This window comes from Furipterus horrens, unplaced genomic scaffold (genome assembly GCF_987537825.1).
Source record: "Furipterus horrens unplaced genomic scaffold, mFurHor1.1.pri manual_scaffold_5, whole genome shotgun sequence".
NCBI lineage: Eukaryota > Metazoa > Chordata > Mammalia > Chiroptera > Furipteridae > Furipterus > Furipterus horrens.
In genome coordinates, this window is record NW_028327175.1 from 121,055,641 (window position 1) to 121,073,446 (window position 17,806).

At 53.8% G+C, this 17,806-nt stretch overlaps 1 protein-coding gene across 2 annotated transcripts; it reads right to left on the reverse strand.

Moving 5' to 3' along the window:
- Window position 1: 1 nt before the first annotated feature.
- ATP2A1 (ATPase sarcoplasmic/endoplasmic reticulum Ca2+ transporting 1) lies at window positions 2-16,045 on the reverse strand. Of its 2 annotated transcripts, XM_090277451.1 has the most exons (23): window positions 15,737-16,045; window positions 15,392-15,409; window positions 14,921-15,003; window positions 13,409-13,513; window positions 12,549-12,687; window positions 10,316-10,396; window positions 9,352-9,437; window positions 8,920-9,217; window positions 8,585-8,751; window positions 6,744-6,832; window positions 6,364-6,466; window positions 5,986-6,117; window positions 4,149-4,271; window positions 3,813-4,031; window positions 2,777-3,112; window positions 2,380-2,600; window positions 2,068-2,270; window positions 1,792-1,877; window positions 1,567-1,700; window positions 1,341-1,458; window positions 1,020-1,137; window positions 688-732; window positions 2-280 (listed from the first exon to the last, which is right to left on the reverse strand). In XM_090277451.1, exons 1-22 carry the CDS (start codon window positions 15,852-15,854, stop codon window positions 728-730), a joined length of 2,982 nt encoding a protein of 993 aa, XP_090133577.1. In that variant the 5' UTR covers window positions 15,855-16,045; the 3' UTR covers window positions 2-280; window positions 688-727. The 2 variants fall into 2 exon arrangements, with proteins under 2 accessions (XP_090133577.1, XP_090133576.1); XM_090277450.1 differs by lacking the exon at window positions 688-732.
- Window positions 16,046-17,806: the final 1,761 nt, after the last annotated feature.

Below are 17,806 nucleotides of genomic sequence, written 5' to 3' on the forward strand. Positions count from 1 at the left end.
AGACTTTTCTGTCATTTATTTTCAATAAATAAGCAGCTCAGCTCAGTCGGTAGCCTTGTCCCTGCAAGCCCCACATGGTTGGGGAAGGGGAGGTCTTAAAAGGTAACAGGGAGGGTTGCTGGGGTGGGGAGGAAGAGTGAAGGGGACACTTTATAAACAAGAATGTCAAAGGGCAGGGGGTGTGGGGTCTGTGCCACAGCTCTGGCTGAAGATGTGTCACTATCAGGGCGGGGAAGAAGAGGCAAAAGGACTGGTTATTTCCTCCTTTCATCTTCTGGATCTGGAAGGAGAAAAGGAAGGGGTGAAGCAGGGAGCAGGAGAGGAACAGTTCCTCCCCTGCTCGCTGCCCCCACCCTCCGCAGACTCACCTGGAGGGTCGTCCAGCAACCCCCTGACCCCCCCCGTGCCCCCAGATCCCACTCCCAACCACTGCAGCCCCAGCGGCAGACAGCGCAGCGCCCAGCCAGCGCAACGCCCAGCTAGCGCAACGCAGCGCAGCCCAGCAGATACGTGGTGCCCAGAGGCCAGGGCAGTGCCAACCCGCAGAGTCAGGGCAGCAGTCCACCCCCTGCTTGGAAGCACGGCAGTGGCGGTGTGCGAGCGCGTGACCTCAGATGCCACCCATGGGGGAGAGGGGTGGGTGGGGGGCACAGCAGCTGGGGGTGAGGGCAAGAAGGGGGGAGATACCTGTGACACGGTTCAAAGAGATGGAGGAGGGGGAAACGAGTTATCCTACGGCCAGAGAGGACAGAGAGACAGCCGTTATTGGGGAGGGTGGGTGGGCATGTAGGGCCAAGCAGGCTGAGGAGGTTGTAGGGGCACCAAGAAGAAGGTGTCTGCACCAGGCACAGAGGAGTGGGGAGGGGAGGAAAGGGACCTGGGCACACCTTCCTGGCGGACCACTAACGCACCCACCTGAAAAGGAAGGGGGTGGGGGCAGGCGCCTTCGCAGCGCAGAGAGGAGGGGCTGTGCTCAGGGCGCAGGGACTGACAGGGCTCAGAGTAGGGAAGCCTCTTACCCTCCAGGTAGTTCCGAGCAACGAATTTAAGGAGCTCATCAAGCCCGATGACTGGCAATGAGATCTTGAGGACCACGAGCCACTGGGTCCAGTCCAGGGCCCGGAGCTTGAAGATCATCTGGGATGAGGCAGTTGGAGGCAGTGAGAAGGCCAAGTGCCCCACTGAGCAGGGGGTGGGCAGGGGCCAGAGGACCCAGTACTGCCCCAGCCTGACCCCACCCTCTCCCCTTTGTGAGCGCCTGTAGTTACAGTGGTCATGGGCCCCCACAGAGGCCCCACATGTGGTGGGGAACAGGTGGCCCTGGCCAGAAGAAGGCTCACCGGCAGAGGGTCAACGTAGAGAATGAGGAAATGGAGGGACATGGAGAGGCAGATGGAACCCAGCAGCCAGATGTTCACCCAGGGTGGCATCCGCACGAGAGACTGGTTCTCAGAGAGGCTGCAAGTGGACAGCCAGGCAGAGACCAGGGTGGAAGACACAGGAGAGAGAGGTGAGGAGAGAGGAGCGGTGGGGGACAGGCGGCTGGGGAGGGTGGGCAGGCCCTACCTGTTGAGAGCATTGCACATCTCGATGGTGACCAGCACAGACAAGGCCATGGTCATGGGCTCAGGGGCCTCAAAGATCTCACACTCCACTCCCTCGAAGTCGGGGTTGTCCTCTGTACACTGCATGAAGTGAGTCTGCAGGGGGAGGGGGAGAGAACTGGGGTCCCACTGAAGCCTCCAGGCCGCCTCCCTGCTTCCCCCATCCTCCCTCTTCAGTCCTCCCTACCAGCTGGTTGTAGCTGACATGGGGCCCGTCCTCCGCATACAAGAACCACCAGGCAGCTGCTCCCACAGTGGCTGCACCCACGTAGCCTGTGGTAGAAAGAAGACGGGCGTCAAGGGGTTAGGGCTGGGAAATGGGAGGCATCAGGAGGACCTTTTGGCCACGAACAGCTGGTTGAGGAAAAGGAGCAATCAGGGCAGTTGCACTAGAGGGCTGGTGTCCTGGAGAGGGCGTCCGTTTGGAGGCCTGGAAAGGATTGTGGGGTCTCATCCTACTTACCCCCAATGGCCATGTAGCGGAAAAAGAGCCAGCCACTGATGAGAGGCTCCTTGGGGCTCCGGGGGGGCCGGTCCATGATGTCCAGGTCTGGTGGGTTGAAGCCCAGGGCTGTGGCTGGGAGCCCATCAGTCACCAAGTTCACCCACAGCAACTGCACAGGGATCAGGGCCTCAGGCAGCCCCAAGGCGGCTGTCAGGAAGATGCTGCAAGAAGGTAGTGGTCACATGTCTGTCCTGCTCCCAGACCTGTGATCACCCCCACCCCCACCCTGCCTAGCCTGGTTCCTCCTGGGCGCCCTCCCTGGCTGCTCACCAGACCACCTCGCCTACGTTGGAGGAGATAAGGTAGCGAATGAACTGCTTCATGTTGTTGTAGATGGCCCGACCCTCCTCCACAGCAGCCACGATGGTGGAGAAGTTGTCATCAGCCAGCACCATCTCAGAGGCCGTCTTGGCCACAGCGGTGCCGGAGCCCATAGCAATGCCGATCTCGGCCTTCTTCAGAGCAGGCGCATCATTGACGCCATCGCCTGTCTGAGGGGAGAGAGAAGGTGGGACCTGGCCCCTCCCACACACACACTGTGCATCTGATCAGGGCCTTCAGCTCCTTCCCTGGGCTCCCAGCTCCTGAAGACAATTGTCTCAGTGGGCCCTGAGCATGCAAGACTCCACGGGAGCCCCAGTTTGGGCAGCCCCACTGGCCTTCTCACCATAGCTGTGATCTCATCGTAAGACTGCAGATACTCCACAATCTTTGACTTATGGGCGGGCTCCACACGGGCAAAGCAGCAGGCGCGACGGCAGGCCTCCCGCTGCTCACCCAGGGGCAGGTCATCGAACTCTCGGCCAGTGTAGGCTCGGTCTGTCACCTCCTCGTTCTCCCCGAAGATGCCAATTCGGCGGCAGATGGCAATGGCTGTGCCCTTGTTGTCCCCAGTAATCATGATCACGCGGATTCCAGCGTCACGGCACAGCTGAATAGAGCCTGTGACCTCCTTCCGAGGAGGATCCAACATGCCCACCACGCCAACAAATGTCAGGTCCATCTAGGGAGACAGAGCGGAGAGCAGCAGGATCAGGGAGAGACTACAAAGATGAGCTAGGGAAGAAGCTCTTGGAGAGCTGGGGAGAAAGGTCAGTGAGCTGGGGGGAGAGCTGACTCTGGGCCTGGAGTTTAAACCTCAGTGGGGCCTCATAAGCTCAGGGGCAGGAAATGCTCCTTTTTCACATGTGTACCTGCAGGCTGGGCGGCGCCAGACCCATTGTAAGTGGCAGATGGTGTCTTTCACTGAACATAAAGTTAGTGGCCTTTCTGCTTTCAGAAGGGCCACTCTCTTGGTCTGCAACTTTGAGCTAATTTGTGTGAACTGTCATGTCACAGTGTCCCTCTCTAAAATGAAGGGAGTGGACTTTGGTGCTATTCAGAGAGCCAGTCCACTACAAAAAAAAGGAGCTTTGTGCCAGAATGTAGGTCGATATGCTGCTTCTTGCATGAAGACAATCTCACTATGGAAACACATCAGCTGAACCCGAGTATGTTTAATGATCGTTGATTTCTGTTCTGGTATGTTTGAGCACCTCACCTCATCACAGTCAGGGCCACAGATCACACACAAAGTAGCACTAAGGTTCTTTCAAACTCTAATGTCTGGTGATTCTAGGACCCATGACAAAGTAGAAAATGACAAGGGTGGTGGAGAAGGTGGGGCTGATGACTGGGACAATGGGAGGCTTCCATCTGCTCACCTCGTACTCCATGAACTTGGAAGAGTCATCCAGGATCATATCCTCTCGCTTTGGGGGTGTGTCCCGGGTGGCCAGAGCCAGGCAGCGCAGGGTGTCCCGGCCAGTGCCCCACTCCTTGATCACAGACATGATCTTCTCCTTCACTGGCCCTGTCATCGGCACCCGGGTGGTGCCAACTCGCACATAGTTACAACGGTCAATGACCCCCTCAGGGGCACCCTAGGAGACCAGTATTCAGAGATGACTTTTCCCTCCAAGGCACAGTGAGAGGGCAGGGATAGGAGGGTGATGCAGGGTTAGGAAGAAGAGGGGCTGGGGCACATTCTGATTTCTGACCTTGACAAACATCTTGTTGCCTACAGCAGCCCGGGATTTGGCTGGGGAGCAATAGACAGACATGGACTTCCTGTCTCGGGAGAACTCCAGGGTAAATTCCTTCTTCATTAGCTGGCGGATCACCTAAGAGAGGAGACAGGGAGGGAGAGGCCAGACATATTACTGGTAAAAAAGTGATGATGCTGTGCTAGAAGGGAAGAGTCCCAGACTCTTTCAAACATAATCAAGAGGATCTGAAGGTCAGGTGGACCCCAAGCCAAGTCAAGCTAAGTGTGCACCTAAACAACACCAATAGAGAGATTTCCAAGGCTGGTGCTGCCACTGTGTTACAGTGTCTGTTTAAAGTACAACAGAGCCCTGGCTGGTGGCTCAGTTGGTGGGAGTGTCATCCCATAAACTGAAAGGTTAAGGGTTCGATTCCCAGTCAGGGCACATGCCTGGCTTGCAGTTTCAGTCTCAGGTCCCAGGTCCCAGGCGAGTACAAGAGGCAACCATCCAATCCATCAATGTTTCTCTCCCTCCCTCCCTCTCTCTCCCTCCCTTCCCTTCTCCCTCTAAAAAAAGTAAAGTACAACGTAAAACAGATATGTAGTGTGGCACTGTCCAATAAAATATTTAATCATGGTATGACTGAGTAAATGGCTACTGAGCACAGGAAATGTGGCTGGTGCAATTGCAGAACTGAGTTTTAATTTATATTTAATTTTAATTAATTTAAATTTAAATGACCACATGTGTGCTTCTAGAAACGTGTGGTTGCGACAGTGCAGACCTATGCCTGGCATATAATAATAAGTGCTCCATAAAAATGAATGAGAGTCTTTTTCACCAAATGCATCATGGATATTTCTCCATAAAAATAAAACAAAAATAAAAGTAACAATAAATAAAGTTGATGTTTATATTATCACTTGTAAATTTTTGAAAAAAAATTTAAAATTTATTCTTAGAGGGGAAGGGAAGGAGAAAGACAGGGAGAGAAACACAGACGTGTGAGAGAAACATCAATCGGTTACCTATTGCATACTCGTTGACTGGGGACCGGGCTGGCAACCCAGGCATGTGCCCCAACCAGGAATTGAACCGGCAACCTCTCGGTTTGCAGAATGATGCCCAACCAACTGAGCGATACAAGTCAGGGCTCGTAAATTTTTAAAAATTAAAATATCATTTGTAAGTATAATCACTTGTAAATGATTAAAATAGATAACAAATATCTACTGACAGACACACATGAGCATCTTGCGCACACACACATATGTAAGATTGGGTGATGTGGGGAACATAACATTCCGGAGGAATTCAATGTAGACATTGGGTAAATACCAATAGCAAGAACTCAGAGTGAGGGAAACAGAACTGGGCTTTTTCACCTGGCAAGGGGAAGTGAAAAAATATGCAGTAGTCACATTTTCCAAATCCTAAACCAGGTCCTGAGACCTGATAAAAACAAATATGCTTCTAGAGATAAGGGGATAATGCTGAAGTTGGGGCTGCCCCAGGATGGGTCACTTGTGGTTTCTGTGTCCAGCTCCATTCTTTCTCAAGTAGGAACAGAACAGGAGGAAGTGATTTTAAATTCATCAAGGGATGTAGCAGCTGGGCAGTGGAAGGAACAATATTGGTCTAGGGGCAGCAGGTCCTATCCAAAGTCAGCCTGACCGAGAAAACCTGTGGAGAGACCACCTGTCTGTCCTGGTTGGGGTCCCAGCACGAAGTACAAGGGCCCTATTTAGCCTGACTCATGGGCCTCTTCTTCCTGAGGTTCCTTGGGTCCTGCCTGGATTATGTGACAGGGTTGAGGAAGGACCCCTTGGGAGGGAGCGGCCAGACTCACCGAGTTGCAGGCATTGGCCCTCTCCACCTTTGAGAGGCTTCTCACATCAGTGTTGAATACATTCATCTTCTCTACAAGGGTAGTGAGTGCTGTCTCAGTGGCCTCGCCTACCTTCTCATAAACACCCTTGGCCTGAGAGGGCAGAGGAGGAAGAGGAAGTAGGTTCCCTGGGCTCCTGGTCTCTTGCTCACAACAATCATACCCACCTTCCACCTAGAATGGGAAAGTAGCAAGCCACTCCCTTCCCCTTACACCCAGGAAGAGACTTGGTACAAGGGTCCCCTACCCATGACCCCTTCCTGTGCCCTGTTGGGGATGCCTGAACTCTGAGCCAGTTGGAAGGGGAAGGAAGGGCTGCTTCAGGATTGTAGAGGTTACCTCATTGAAGTCCAAGGAGGAGTCATTGCAGAGGGCACAAATGGTGGCCAGCTCCACCAGCCCATCATACTGCCCTGCCCGGACTGGCTTATCATTCTTCAAGCTGATAGTGGGGCGGCGAGGAAGGAAGGAAAAGAAACAAGTAGAGACGAACAGGGAATGAGATGTAGAGAGAGCAAGGGGAAAGCAGCGAGGCATAGTCAGGGAGATGGCAACCAGCTTGGAGATCAGGTGGGACAGAGAACAAGGTCAGGGAAAGAAGAAGACAGAGAAAGGAAGACAAAACTAGACGGGGGTGGGGGGGCAGGCGAGGGAGAAAGGTGGGGTGTGTGGAGGGGGCATGAGGAATGAGGAGCTGAGAAGACTTTGGGGGAACTTACACCTCTCCTTCCGGAGCATACGTGGAACCAGTGATAGAGAACTCGTTCAGAACGCAGGCGTCCCCATCCACTTTGTCAATGATAAACATCTGTGGGGAGAAGGTCATATGCACAGACATGTAGCTCTCCCCTCCCCCAAAGCAGTCTGCACTGAGGGGGAACGCGGGCTCTAAATGTCCCTCTGCCTGGCCACCTACACAAACTAAGTGAACTTCCTACCATCCCCAGACTCTCCTCTCCTTTTTCTCCTGCTTCCTCCCCTCTTCCACCACTTCCTTGCAATCATTCTCTGTGTTCAGCTAGTGGCCTTAAAACAAAAGATAAGATATGCACAATAAGGTGTGGTGGGGACTGTGGCTACCAGTCTACCTGTTACCACATGGTCCATACACAGGTCCAGCCACTTGTGACCAGATCTCCCAGTTTTGCTGGAACAGCTAGAAATTTAGGTTATTTTCCTATGGAATCTCTTGCCTTTCAAGTGTGGGCAATGAATTCATTTTTATGAAACATGACAGGAGCCAGGTTGCACAAGCCTGTGGTCTGGCTTGGAGGCCTGTGCTGTGGAAGGATGTCGCATATGCGACGCTCAGAGGAGAGCAGGCCATTGTGAACCAGAGCAAGTGTGGAAGGGATAGGGGTTAAGATGTTTCCAAGACAAAATGGTTCTGTGGTCAGGTCAGTTTGGGAAACTCTGAGTTAAAGTGAAATCCACCCTCTTTACAGTCAGCCTTCTCCAAGGCTTTCAAATGCCAAGAGGCACGAGGGTCTCCCCAAGGGGCCCAGGGTGCTGCCTTTCTCATCCTGGTCTCACCAGAGTCTTCAGTTCCCAGAACAACAATTTATATTTCAGGGACATACTATCCAAGAACTGTTCAGGGCAGGGGTTCTTGGCCTGGGCTCAGTCCATGGATGACCCCACCCCCACTAAGGCGGGGAGGTCTGTGAACTTTTTTTTTTTTTTTTCTGTGTGGTTGCCTCTCACTCGTGCAAGGTCTGTGAACTTTGATGACCAAAACAAACAAACAAACAAAAAATCTTTTCTTTTCTTTTTTTTCTCTCTGACATTTAACATTTCCTTCCAATCATGAATGCAGGCAGTGAACTAGAGCTTCAACATTATAGTAGTTCTTAGACCCACTGCTAGACTTGCTACTTTAAATGCGTTAATAAAGCATAAGTGTTACCAAATCACTAATTTGTTTTTAAAATATTTTGATAACTGTGTCTAAATCATTGGCTTCTTCTGTAATCTGGTGTATTTTAAAAACAGAATCCTACATTTTTTATTTTATACATTTAAAATATACTGAGAAGAGGTCCAGACTGCCAAAGAGCCCAAGGCACAGAAAAGATTAGGCGCCCTGGTTAGGAAGCACTATTAGAGATGAGTGTGCTGGGTTCCCCAGGGCCCCATCGTGCATGGCCACTCGGGAAGGCAGGCTGGGGCACAGGCAGGAACTCGGCCACACAGACTTGGGCTTGAAACCCAGTTCTGCTCTTATTAACTGTGCGCTGAATTTCCCAGAGCCTCAGTTTGCTCCTCCAGAAAATGGGGTAAACAAGCCATTTCCCTAATGGGGCTGTTGTGAAGGATGAGATAACACAGGGCAATGTCTGACACACGGATGGTGGCTGTGGAGAGCTATTTGGCTGGACAGAGGGGCCTCTCTCATCACTCGTATAGCTTGCAGGATGGTACTCTCTCTGTTGCCCTCTGAGCATTTCTTTCCCAGGTCAAAATGAGAAGTGGTCAGTGATGAAGGGGTAACCCTGTCTTTGGAAGGCTAGTTTCACCCGAGGGCAGTCTTCCAAATGGGAGTTGCCCACACTTCTCTGACCTTGCAGACAGACATCTGGTTGGTGGTTAGGGTGCCTGTTTTGTCAGAACAGATGACAGAGGTGCAGCCGAGAGTCTCAACAGAGGGCAAGCTCCTCACAATTGCATTTTTCTTTGCCATCCGGCGGGTCCCCAAGGCCAGGCAGGTGGTGATGACTGCAGGAAGGCCTGTGGAGGGAAGAAGAGGGGGAGGGGAACGATAATAGAGATGGGGAGGAATGACCACCACCCCCAAAGATGCCAGGCCCCAATCCCTGGAACCTGTAAATGTTACCTTGTTTGGAAAAAGGGTCTTTGCAGATGAAATTAGCAAATGGGGGGAAGAGAGTGCCATACCTTCTGGGATTGCAGCCACAGCTAGAGCTACAGCAATCTTAAAGTAGTAGATGGCGCCACGGAACCAGGAACCCCCATGGACAGGATCGTTGAAGTGGCCGATGTTGATGAGCCACACGGCCACACAGATGAGAGAGATGACCTTGGACAGCTGCTCCCCAAACTCATCCAATTTCTGCTGCAGAGGGGTCTTGTCCTGTTCTGTGGCGGCCATTTGGTCACGGATTTTCCCAATCTCGGTGCTCACACCGGTAGCGGCCACGATGCCTATGGCCTTGCCCGCTGCAATGTTGGTGCCCTGGGAAGGTGAAGAAGAGGCAAGGAATCGGGCAAGAGGCAATGCTCATGCCACAGTCCCTTCTCACACCGCGCGTATCTCCCAGACCAGGGCCTGGGGCCTGAGTGCATGACAGCTGGCCCCGAATGGCTCACCGAGAAAAGCATGTTCTTCTTATCCTGGTTGACAGCTCGGGGGTCAGGAACAGGTTCTGTGTGCTTGATGACAGACACGGATTCGCCTGAGAAGGGACAAGGGGGGTTTGCAGATGACATACTGTCCTTCTCCCACACTTCCCGCCCCTCACTCCCTCCCTGCCTGGCAGTACAGGGCCAGGTAAGGACCAAGTAGCCACTGTGGAGGAAGTCTGGGCTCTGGAAGAAACCACTGGAGGCAAATGGGAACTTCACTGCACTCAGAGCAAAAAGACCTTGACCAAAGCCTTGGTTTCACCACTTACAAGCTGCATGACTTAGCATCACTTAACCTGTTTGCTCCTCTGTAAAATGGGGATGATACTACATACACTTCAGAACAAGGTTTTGGTGAAATCAAATAAGGTGACTTATGTGACAGTGCACTGCTCACTGAGGAGCATGCTCTTGGGAGGGAGAGGCCCCAACCTGCGGGGTCATACCTCACCCACCCAAACGGCAGGGGCTCAGACAGTCACCCCGGGCCAGATAGGCCTTGCCTCCCTGGGCCATGGAGAATGGCCACTGGCTCTTTGCCACCCTCTCTCTTCCAGTGGAGACCCAGAAGCTGCTGTGCTTTAAGTGCATCTTGGCCTAGAATCTGTGGTTCCTTACTTGAGGGCTTTTGAGGAAACAAGAGTTCTCTGGGTGCAAGTATCCGTGTGTGTGTGTGTGTGTGTGTGTGGAAGGGATGGGTCGATGGCCATCTGAAGAATGGGACAAGTGTCCCGCCCTCCTCTTCGTGTTGCAGTTTTGCAACAGTGAACAAAGCTGCACAGTGCTGTCACTGCTGTCACTACGGAGCCAAGAGGGGGCCCTATTGCTGGGTGTTGTATTTTCACCTGGACTTTCAACCCTATCTGTCCACCCATCTCTTACTCATCCCATGCCCCCTGAACACATCCTCCCACCCAGGTCCCCAGACCTGTCAGGATGGACTGGTCAACCCGGAGGGTGGTGGATTTGATGGAGAGGATTCGAATATCTGCAGGGACTTTGTCCCCCACTGTGAAGAAAGTAGAGAAGAGTAAAGTCAATTGGGAAAGTATTTTTCTTTCTTCCTAAGAAAAATGCAAGTTTTGCCCTGGCTGGTGTGGCTCTGGATTCAGTGCCAGCCTGTAAACCGAAAGGTCACTGGTTCGATTCTCAGTCAGGGCACCTGCCTGGGTTATGGGCCAGGTTCCCCAGTAGGGGGCGCGCAAGAGGCAACTGATCAATGTATCTCACACATTGAAGTTTCTCTTCCTCTCTTTCTCCCTCCCTTCCCCTCTTTCTAAAAAGTAAATAAAATCTTCACAAAAAAAGAAAACCACACACACACAATATCTGGGCTAAGTGTCCACCCTGGGCTGAAGGCAGGTCTTAGCAGTGCTCTTGTATCCCCAGCATCTCCCTCCTAACACTCATTCCAATTGTCCCCCTTGTTGAAAGCTTGTTTCCCCACTGAGCTGTGAGCCCTGTGAAGGGAAGATCCAGCATGCTGCCTGGTATGCTGAATACGTTTGTACTGAATGACTGAAGGGAGCATTAGGAGTAATCCAGTTGTACAATGAGAAACTAAAACTGAGAATGGGAGACAGCAAAACAGCGGGCAGCAAGTGAGAAAGGTGGGGAGAGAAAGGCAAGAAAACAACTAAAGAAAACAGGGTGAGCTGGAGAAACATGTGTCAGAGAAGAGATTGAAGTAGAGCAGCCAGAGAAGGTAGGAAGAAACAGGAGAAAATACGGGAATTGAGAAAATCAGTGTCCACAGAGATGAAAGGCAGAGCAAGAAGCGGGAGAGAGGGAGTGAGAAGGAAGTGTGAGAGGGGAAGATGCGGGAGGAGAGAGAGGAGCAGCTGCGGCAGGGGGCGCGGGTCCACGTGGAGAAGATGCACATCTGAAACTGGGGTCCAATCTGAGCATCCGAGGGAGGGCAGAACCCTGGGTGAGTGTGCCAGGGAGATGAGCAGAAGGGGAGGGGAGGTCTGCAGGGAGAGGAGACGGAGTGGGGGACTGGGGAAGCAACACACGGCAGGGCTGAGAAGCTGTGGGGGAGGCCCACAGGAATGGGTCAGTATGGAAGCCACCTTGGGGTTGGGCTGCAAGGTGGACTCCCCACCAAACTTGAGATTTTGAAGGAGGCTAAATATCTCCCAGGGCCTCTGCCCAGTTCTGCCTAGGATGGTTCTGGGGACAGGGTTTGACTGCTTTCCTTCCTTTGTTTCTAAGGTTCCTTGTCCTGTGCCAGAGGAAGCTGATGGAGGAGGGAGGAGGTTGGCCATGGAGTTGGACGGGACACCCTGTCACCCAAGTTGAAGTGATATTTATAGACACTCGTAGTGCTGACTCCAAACTGTCATCACAGCAGGACAGCCCTGTGATGGGGTCCTGGGGTCTTCAGCCTGCCCCCTGCCTCTCTCCAAGTTTCCCATGGTGGCAATGGAGGTGTCTGGTGGAAGGAAGCCCACTGAGAAATATATTCCTCTATGCCAATGGTCTGGAGATGTGGGGAGGCCTGCGCAGGGCAAATATAAAAACCGCTGAAGGGGGCAGAATCCCAGTAATCTTAGCCACCCAGCCCCCACCCCTCCCTGGTCAAGCATTAAGTGTCCCTCACAGGAGAGGCGGGGCCCCTCCTTGAGCTCTCCTCCCAGGTCCCGTGTTCTCTGCTGGGGCCTGAGTTTCCCTTACATGGTCGGGGGCTTGAGCCTCTGCCCCCGCCCTCCCGCTTCCTTCTACCCTCACTCCTTTCTCTTTGAGAGGACTCAAGGGCACTGAGAGGTCAAGATTTAAGGCTGACCAAGCTTGGGGGTGGCTGGAAGGATAGGAAAGCCAGGCCTTAGGAGGGGGGTGGAGATGGGACCATTGGCAGAGACTGGGTTCCACCTGTTGCTTGCAAGTATTGGGTGAGAGGCAGGGGAGCAAGGGGTCTGCCTAAAGCTTCAGGGACAGGACTGGCTGTTCCTGCTGAGACTCTGACTGAGCGGGAGTGCTGTGGCTGCAGTGCCCTGGGGCGACCTCCTGAGGAGTCTGGGAAGGAGAAGCCAAGACTCTACTATTCTGGCTATCTTCTGGATACCAGAATCAGACTGACCAGCCCTTAACCCCAACATACACATCTTCTTGGCCTTGAACCTAAGGCCTCCCATTCTGGACCACTCATTCCCACCACTCACCAGCCACTTCCACAATGTCCCCAGGGACAATGTCCCGAGCCTTGATCCTTTGCACTGATTTGCGGTCAGCTCGGTAGACTTTCCCCATCTCAGGTTCATATTCTTTCAGAGCCTCAATGGCATTCTCTGCATTACGTTCCTAGGGGTACAGGGTGGAGGGCAGGAGGATCATCATAGGGAGGGAGGTTGTGGAAGGGGAAGGCTGTGGCGGGGGCGGGGGCAGGGGCCCTGTGGAGTATAAAGATGGCAGAGCAGGGGCCAGAGTCCTGGGGGCAACAGGGATTATCAAAGAGGAAGAGGGAGGTCATGCAGTCCTGGGTCCTGGCACAGGGAAGGAGACAAACACCACATGAGGGTCAGTGTGCTTGTGTTGAGGAAACTGACACTTATAGCTGAAAACAGTTAGGGGGTCTTAGGGAAAAAAGAAAAGAGAATCAAAGAAAATCAGAAAGCAGAGGACAGGAAAAGTAGAGGGTGGTAACATAGGAGAAAGAAGAAATTCAAACTAATATTTATTGAACTGCTACTTTATGCCAGGCACAGGGCTAGGCACTTTCGCACTGATCATTTCTTTACGTTTCACCCTAGCTCGAGGTACAGGATTATTAGCCCCATTTTATGGATGTGGAAACTGAGGCTCAGAGGGATGCAGGAACTGGCCCAGGGTTATACAACCAGCAAGTGGCAGTGGGAATAACAGTCTCCCCTTCTCTCCAACACACCGTCTCACTTCCAAATGGAGCAATAGGACCCGAAAACAAGGCAAGCCCAAGGGAAGTGATGGAGCAAGGTGGTGGTGGGGAGGATGGTTTCCTATCCAGCGTCTGGATGTGAAGGAGTGAGTTGGGGTCAAAGCTAACCTGCCAAACCCCCACAATGGCATTGGCAATGAGAATCAAGAGGATGACAAAGGGTTCAACAAAGGCGGTGACAGTCTCTTCGCCTTCCTCAAACCAGGCCAGCACCTGGGAAGCAGGGAAAGGGAGGATAATAAGAAATACAGCCCCTCAAACAGGTAAAAAGAGAAAGCAAATGAAGGTGAGAACATGTGCAGGAGCAAACGGGGCAGGTGTCACAGGGGCACTCTGTCACCCACAGATGCAAGGTTCGACACTCCAAGGCGCATACTCACAAGCACTGCCGCTGCTCATACTCAGCTGGAGCAGGCGGGCACAGATAAGCACAACTCAGGGATTAAGTAAGAATGCTTTCAGGTTTCCCTGGCTGAGTTGTTGGCTTGTAAACGAAGCTCAGGGGACACCCAGGCCAAATACCCCCAGAGCCATGTCTATCCCATGGGAGCCAAAACTCGATAGGAAAAACCTTGTGGTCCTCCCAGGCACTTGGTCCACCCGTACCCCTCCCCCACAGCCCAAGCCAGGGAAGCTCCAATTTCATGAGGGAGCAGAAGAGGGGGGATAGTGTTACTGGGCCTCCTGTACACACCCCACCCCAGCTGTTGCCTCTGCCAGGCAAAAGCAACAGCTACAGGCAAATGTCAAGGAGCAAATCCGAGACGGGAGAAGTGAGGCCCTGCCAGCTAGTGCTGAGGTGCCCACATGCCCTCCGTTAAGGAGACTAGAGGACAGGGAGACTTCTGCATCCAGAGTCTCGTCTTCCAGCAGGACTAAGGTTAAGGAAGAAACTCCCAAATGCAGGATGGACTGCGGGGAAGGTGGGTGCTGAGGGGAAGCTCCAGGACAGGAGAGGTGCCAGGACCTTGAGGAGCAGTGGGGGGCAGCCCTGAGGCTGTGAGGGGCCTGGGTGGGGGCGGGGGCAGGGAAAGGGAAGGCCAGGCCACGCTGGTGAGGAGGGGGGGTCCCAGGAGTTCCAGCCTTGATGGGGGGTTGAGAGGCAAGGCCAGGGACAGGTGAGGAGTCTGGGCCTTTCAGCATTTGGAGTCACCCTCACACCAGCAGCCCTTTCCCGCCTCTAGGAGGGAGCCTGCCTCAGCCAATGAGCGCCAGCAGGGTGGGGCAGGGGCACTAGGAAGCGCAGGGATTGGTGGGTGGGGTGTGCCTGGGCCCGGGGCATGCAGGGAGTAGTGGTGCCCGGGGTGGCAGCAGTGTCTGAGCTGGGGAGCCCTATGCTCAGGGGGTAACCTGAGCCTTCGGAGCCCTTGAAGCTTCGGGGGTGGCTTAGCTTCTGTGTGTTGGCCCAGAACACTCTTAAAGCTTAAAATAAAACCTGCCTGTAGGGTGTGGGGGAAGGACAGAGGACGAAAATCAGCCCCTCCTCCCTCAGTTCTGGTCTCTAGGACAGGATGCTGAGGGCTTGTACTACAGGAGCTGATTCGGAGCCCAACCCCCAGCACTCTCCAGATCCCCCCAACCCACACACGCAACCACCCCCAGATGCCCTCCCACACTTACAAAGGAAATGCAGGCGGCCAGGAGAAGGATCCGAACCAAGAGGTCTTCAAACTGCTCTACTACCAACTCCCACAGGGACTTCCCTGGGGGAAGAGGCAAGAGGAGGGGGCCGCCCCGAGGGTTAAGGTCTAGTGGATGAACTGCTTGGACTCCGGGTGCAAGCTGGGGTCCAGGACTCAAAGGTGCCCTGACTTCCAGCCTGGAACAGTAAGGTTCTGAGGCAATGGGCAGGCCACTTGGAACATCGAGAAGGGCTGAAGGAGCTTGCCGGGGCTCCAAAAACAGGCTCCTTCCTCAAGTGGTGGGCAGCTGTTCAAGGGCTGGATGCCTCAAGGATCAAGTGCCTGGAAACTTCTGCCCCTAGCCAGACTCTAACTTTTGGGGAGGGATATTTGGGGAGTCAGTAGGGAGGACAGGGCACAGAGGGAAGAAGGGGTCATTAATGACAGCCCAGGGATTCCAGTGACTTACCTTCCTCAGCAGGGAGCTCTACCCAGGGAGAAAGAAGAAAAGGACATATTCATTTGGGGTTCAGTCTAATGGCCCACACACCCAGGAGTTTGTGACTAAGGTAGGAGAATCAGGCCATCAACAGGGCATCTGAGTTTCCCCAAGGTCATCCCATATAACGTCCCCAACTCTGGGCCTCAGGGACTCTGTTCTCTCAGTATCCTCTTCCCCTGTGTAGTCATTGGACCCTGGCCCAGCTCTTTTCTAAGATACCTTGGCGCGAGAAGCTCCAGTGTGTGTGAGTGTGAGTGCGTGCTGCAGGGGTGCAAGAGGGCATCACCAGCCTCTCCTTCAAAGAACACTTACCATTGGGGCCATATTTCTCCAGATGCCGCTTAACTTGGTCCGGGGTGAGGCCTGTAGTCTCGCTCACGCCAAAATAAGACAGACATTCTTCTGTGGTCTTGGAGTGGGCACCCTCCATCGTGCTCCCTTCCTGGGGGCCAGGGGGCGGTGTTCCTTCGGGGGTTTCTCACGTGTGGGGGTTCTTCCTCAGTGTGTTCACCTGCTTGTTTGTCTGGGTTTCTTCCTTTTTCTGTCCTGCCCCCCCAGGTTTCTCTTCCCTCCACGAAGCTCTGACCCCCGTACCACTTGCAGCAGCCAGCCACCACCCCCCAACCCCTAGCTGGTCCTTATGAGGGAGTGGGGGGGGCAGGGTCCCCCCTCCCCCAGAGCAGGGATTGGTTGGCAGAGACTCCAGCAGGAGGGGTCAGAAGAGACAGATATTTCTGCTGACAGAGGGGGAACAGTGGGGCTGCAGCCTGAGATGTCACTCAGAGGGAAGCTAAGGTGGCCCCAGCCACAGGGAAGGGGGGCAGTTAGGGAGAGACTTTACTTTCTGTCTTCTGCTACTGACCCCTCCCCTAGTTCCCTCAACTTCCTCAGTTGCACTGAATTTTCTATTCCAGTTCTTCCCTTAAGCCCACTTCTACTCTCAGGTCTTCACCTTTCATTTCCTTGCAGCGTCCCTCCCCACCCCATCTCATCCCTCCTGAACCCGTTTCTACTCCTTCTTCACCTAGTTTGTTAAAGCACAGCAGAGACACTCTAACCTTAAGGGGATAGAAGAGGGGGAGGACATCCTTTGGGAGCTAGAGGAAATGGCTCTAGAGGAGCAAGGGGAAGCAGGGAGGGGATAGGGTCAAGGGGACATAGCAGAAGATGGTAACCCTACCCTAGGGAGGGGTTGCTGCAGCCATCAACAAGGGATTTAGTGTCCAGGCCCTGGTGAGCAAAGCCAGGACTGCCTGTCTCTTCCCTAAACTCCCCCCATCCCCATTGCTCTAATTCAGCCTCTGGGAACATAACTTTGAGGGCCCCCCCTCCCTAAAAGTGAACCCCCCCCCCCCCAAGGAAAATGGGATACCCAGGCAGCAAGGTTACCCAAGAGGCTACAGAATGTGCTGATTGCAGAGGGGGAGGGATAAATGTTTTAGGATGGGGGTGGGGGTCACCCCAATCATGGAATAAGGGTTACCTCATTCTACACTGTTCCCTTTAACCCAAGGGGTTTACCTGGCAGACCCCAGACAGTGTGTGGTCTGCACTGCACCTGGCCCTGAAGTATCTGTCCTCACAGGGAGGAGGGAGGATCAGAGCTCCCCATAGGAAGAGGCGTGAGGGAAGGGGCATCAAGGGAAGGGGCCTGGGGAAGCTGCATGCAGCGAGGCTCCAGACCAAAGGCATGGGGGGCGGCGCACTGGTGAAGACAGGTCTCTGGGAAATAAGGAGAGAACGGACCTGGGGGAGCAGGGGCAGAGCTGCCAGGGTTGGAGGGAAGTCTGAGGAACAGTGGGGAAGAGGGACATCAGGGAGCTGGCATGTGGCAGCCAGGTGGGTGGGGGCCCAGGGCTGGGTGCAAAGCCACAAGTTGTTGCTGAGCGGCTGGCCTTGGTGTCAGCTTCCTCAGAGAAGCAGCTGCTCTGAGCCCCCCACCCCACCCCTGCTCTCGGATGGGGGCATCTTTTGGTTATTACCAGGGCAGCTGCTGGAGCAGCGGGAGGGTAGCATGGGGGTGTGGGTGGGGGAGTCAAGGAGGGCAGAGAGGAGAGAGGTTCAATGAGAGTAATGGTGAAAGGTCAGTGAGGGGAAGCAGCCACATGACCCTGACCTCAAGTCCTTCCTCAGTTTCGGCCTGTTTCCTGAAATGCACAGTGAGGATTATAGGCCACTGAAAGGTTCTCAAGGCTGCTTCACTCTCTGATGCTCCAGTTCCTGAGCAGACAAGGGCACAGGAGACAGTGAGGCACAGGAAAGGGAAGCCCCCTTTTGCGGAATGGGTAGGCCAGCAGGAGTGGATGGCACTTAAGCATTTAGTCCCCCACACTCATCCCTTCCTCCTCCTGGATTTAGGGGAGGGCAGCCTCCGGGTGAGTT

Coding starts and splice junctions, on each gene's coding strand:
- ATP2A1 (XM_090277450.1), bottom strand. CDS start 15,854: ATGGAGGGTGCCCACTCCAAGACCACAGAAGAATGTCTGTCTTATTTT. Junction 6,118..6,363: donor CCTCCTTGGACTTCAATGAG/GTAACCTCTACA, acceptor CTGCCCTCTCAG/GCCAAGGGTGTTTATGAGAA. Junction 4,032..4,148: donor GCAACAAGATGTTTGTCAAG/GTCAGAAATCAG, acceptor CTGGTCTCCTAG/GGTGCCCCTGAGGGGGTCAT.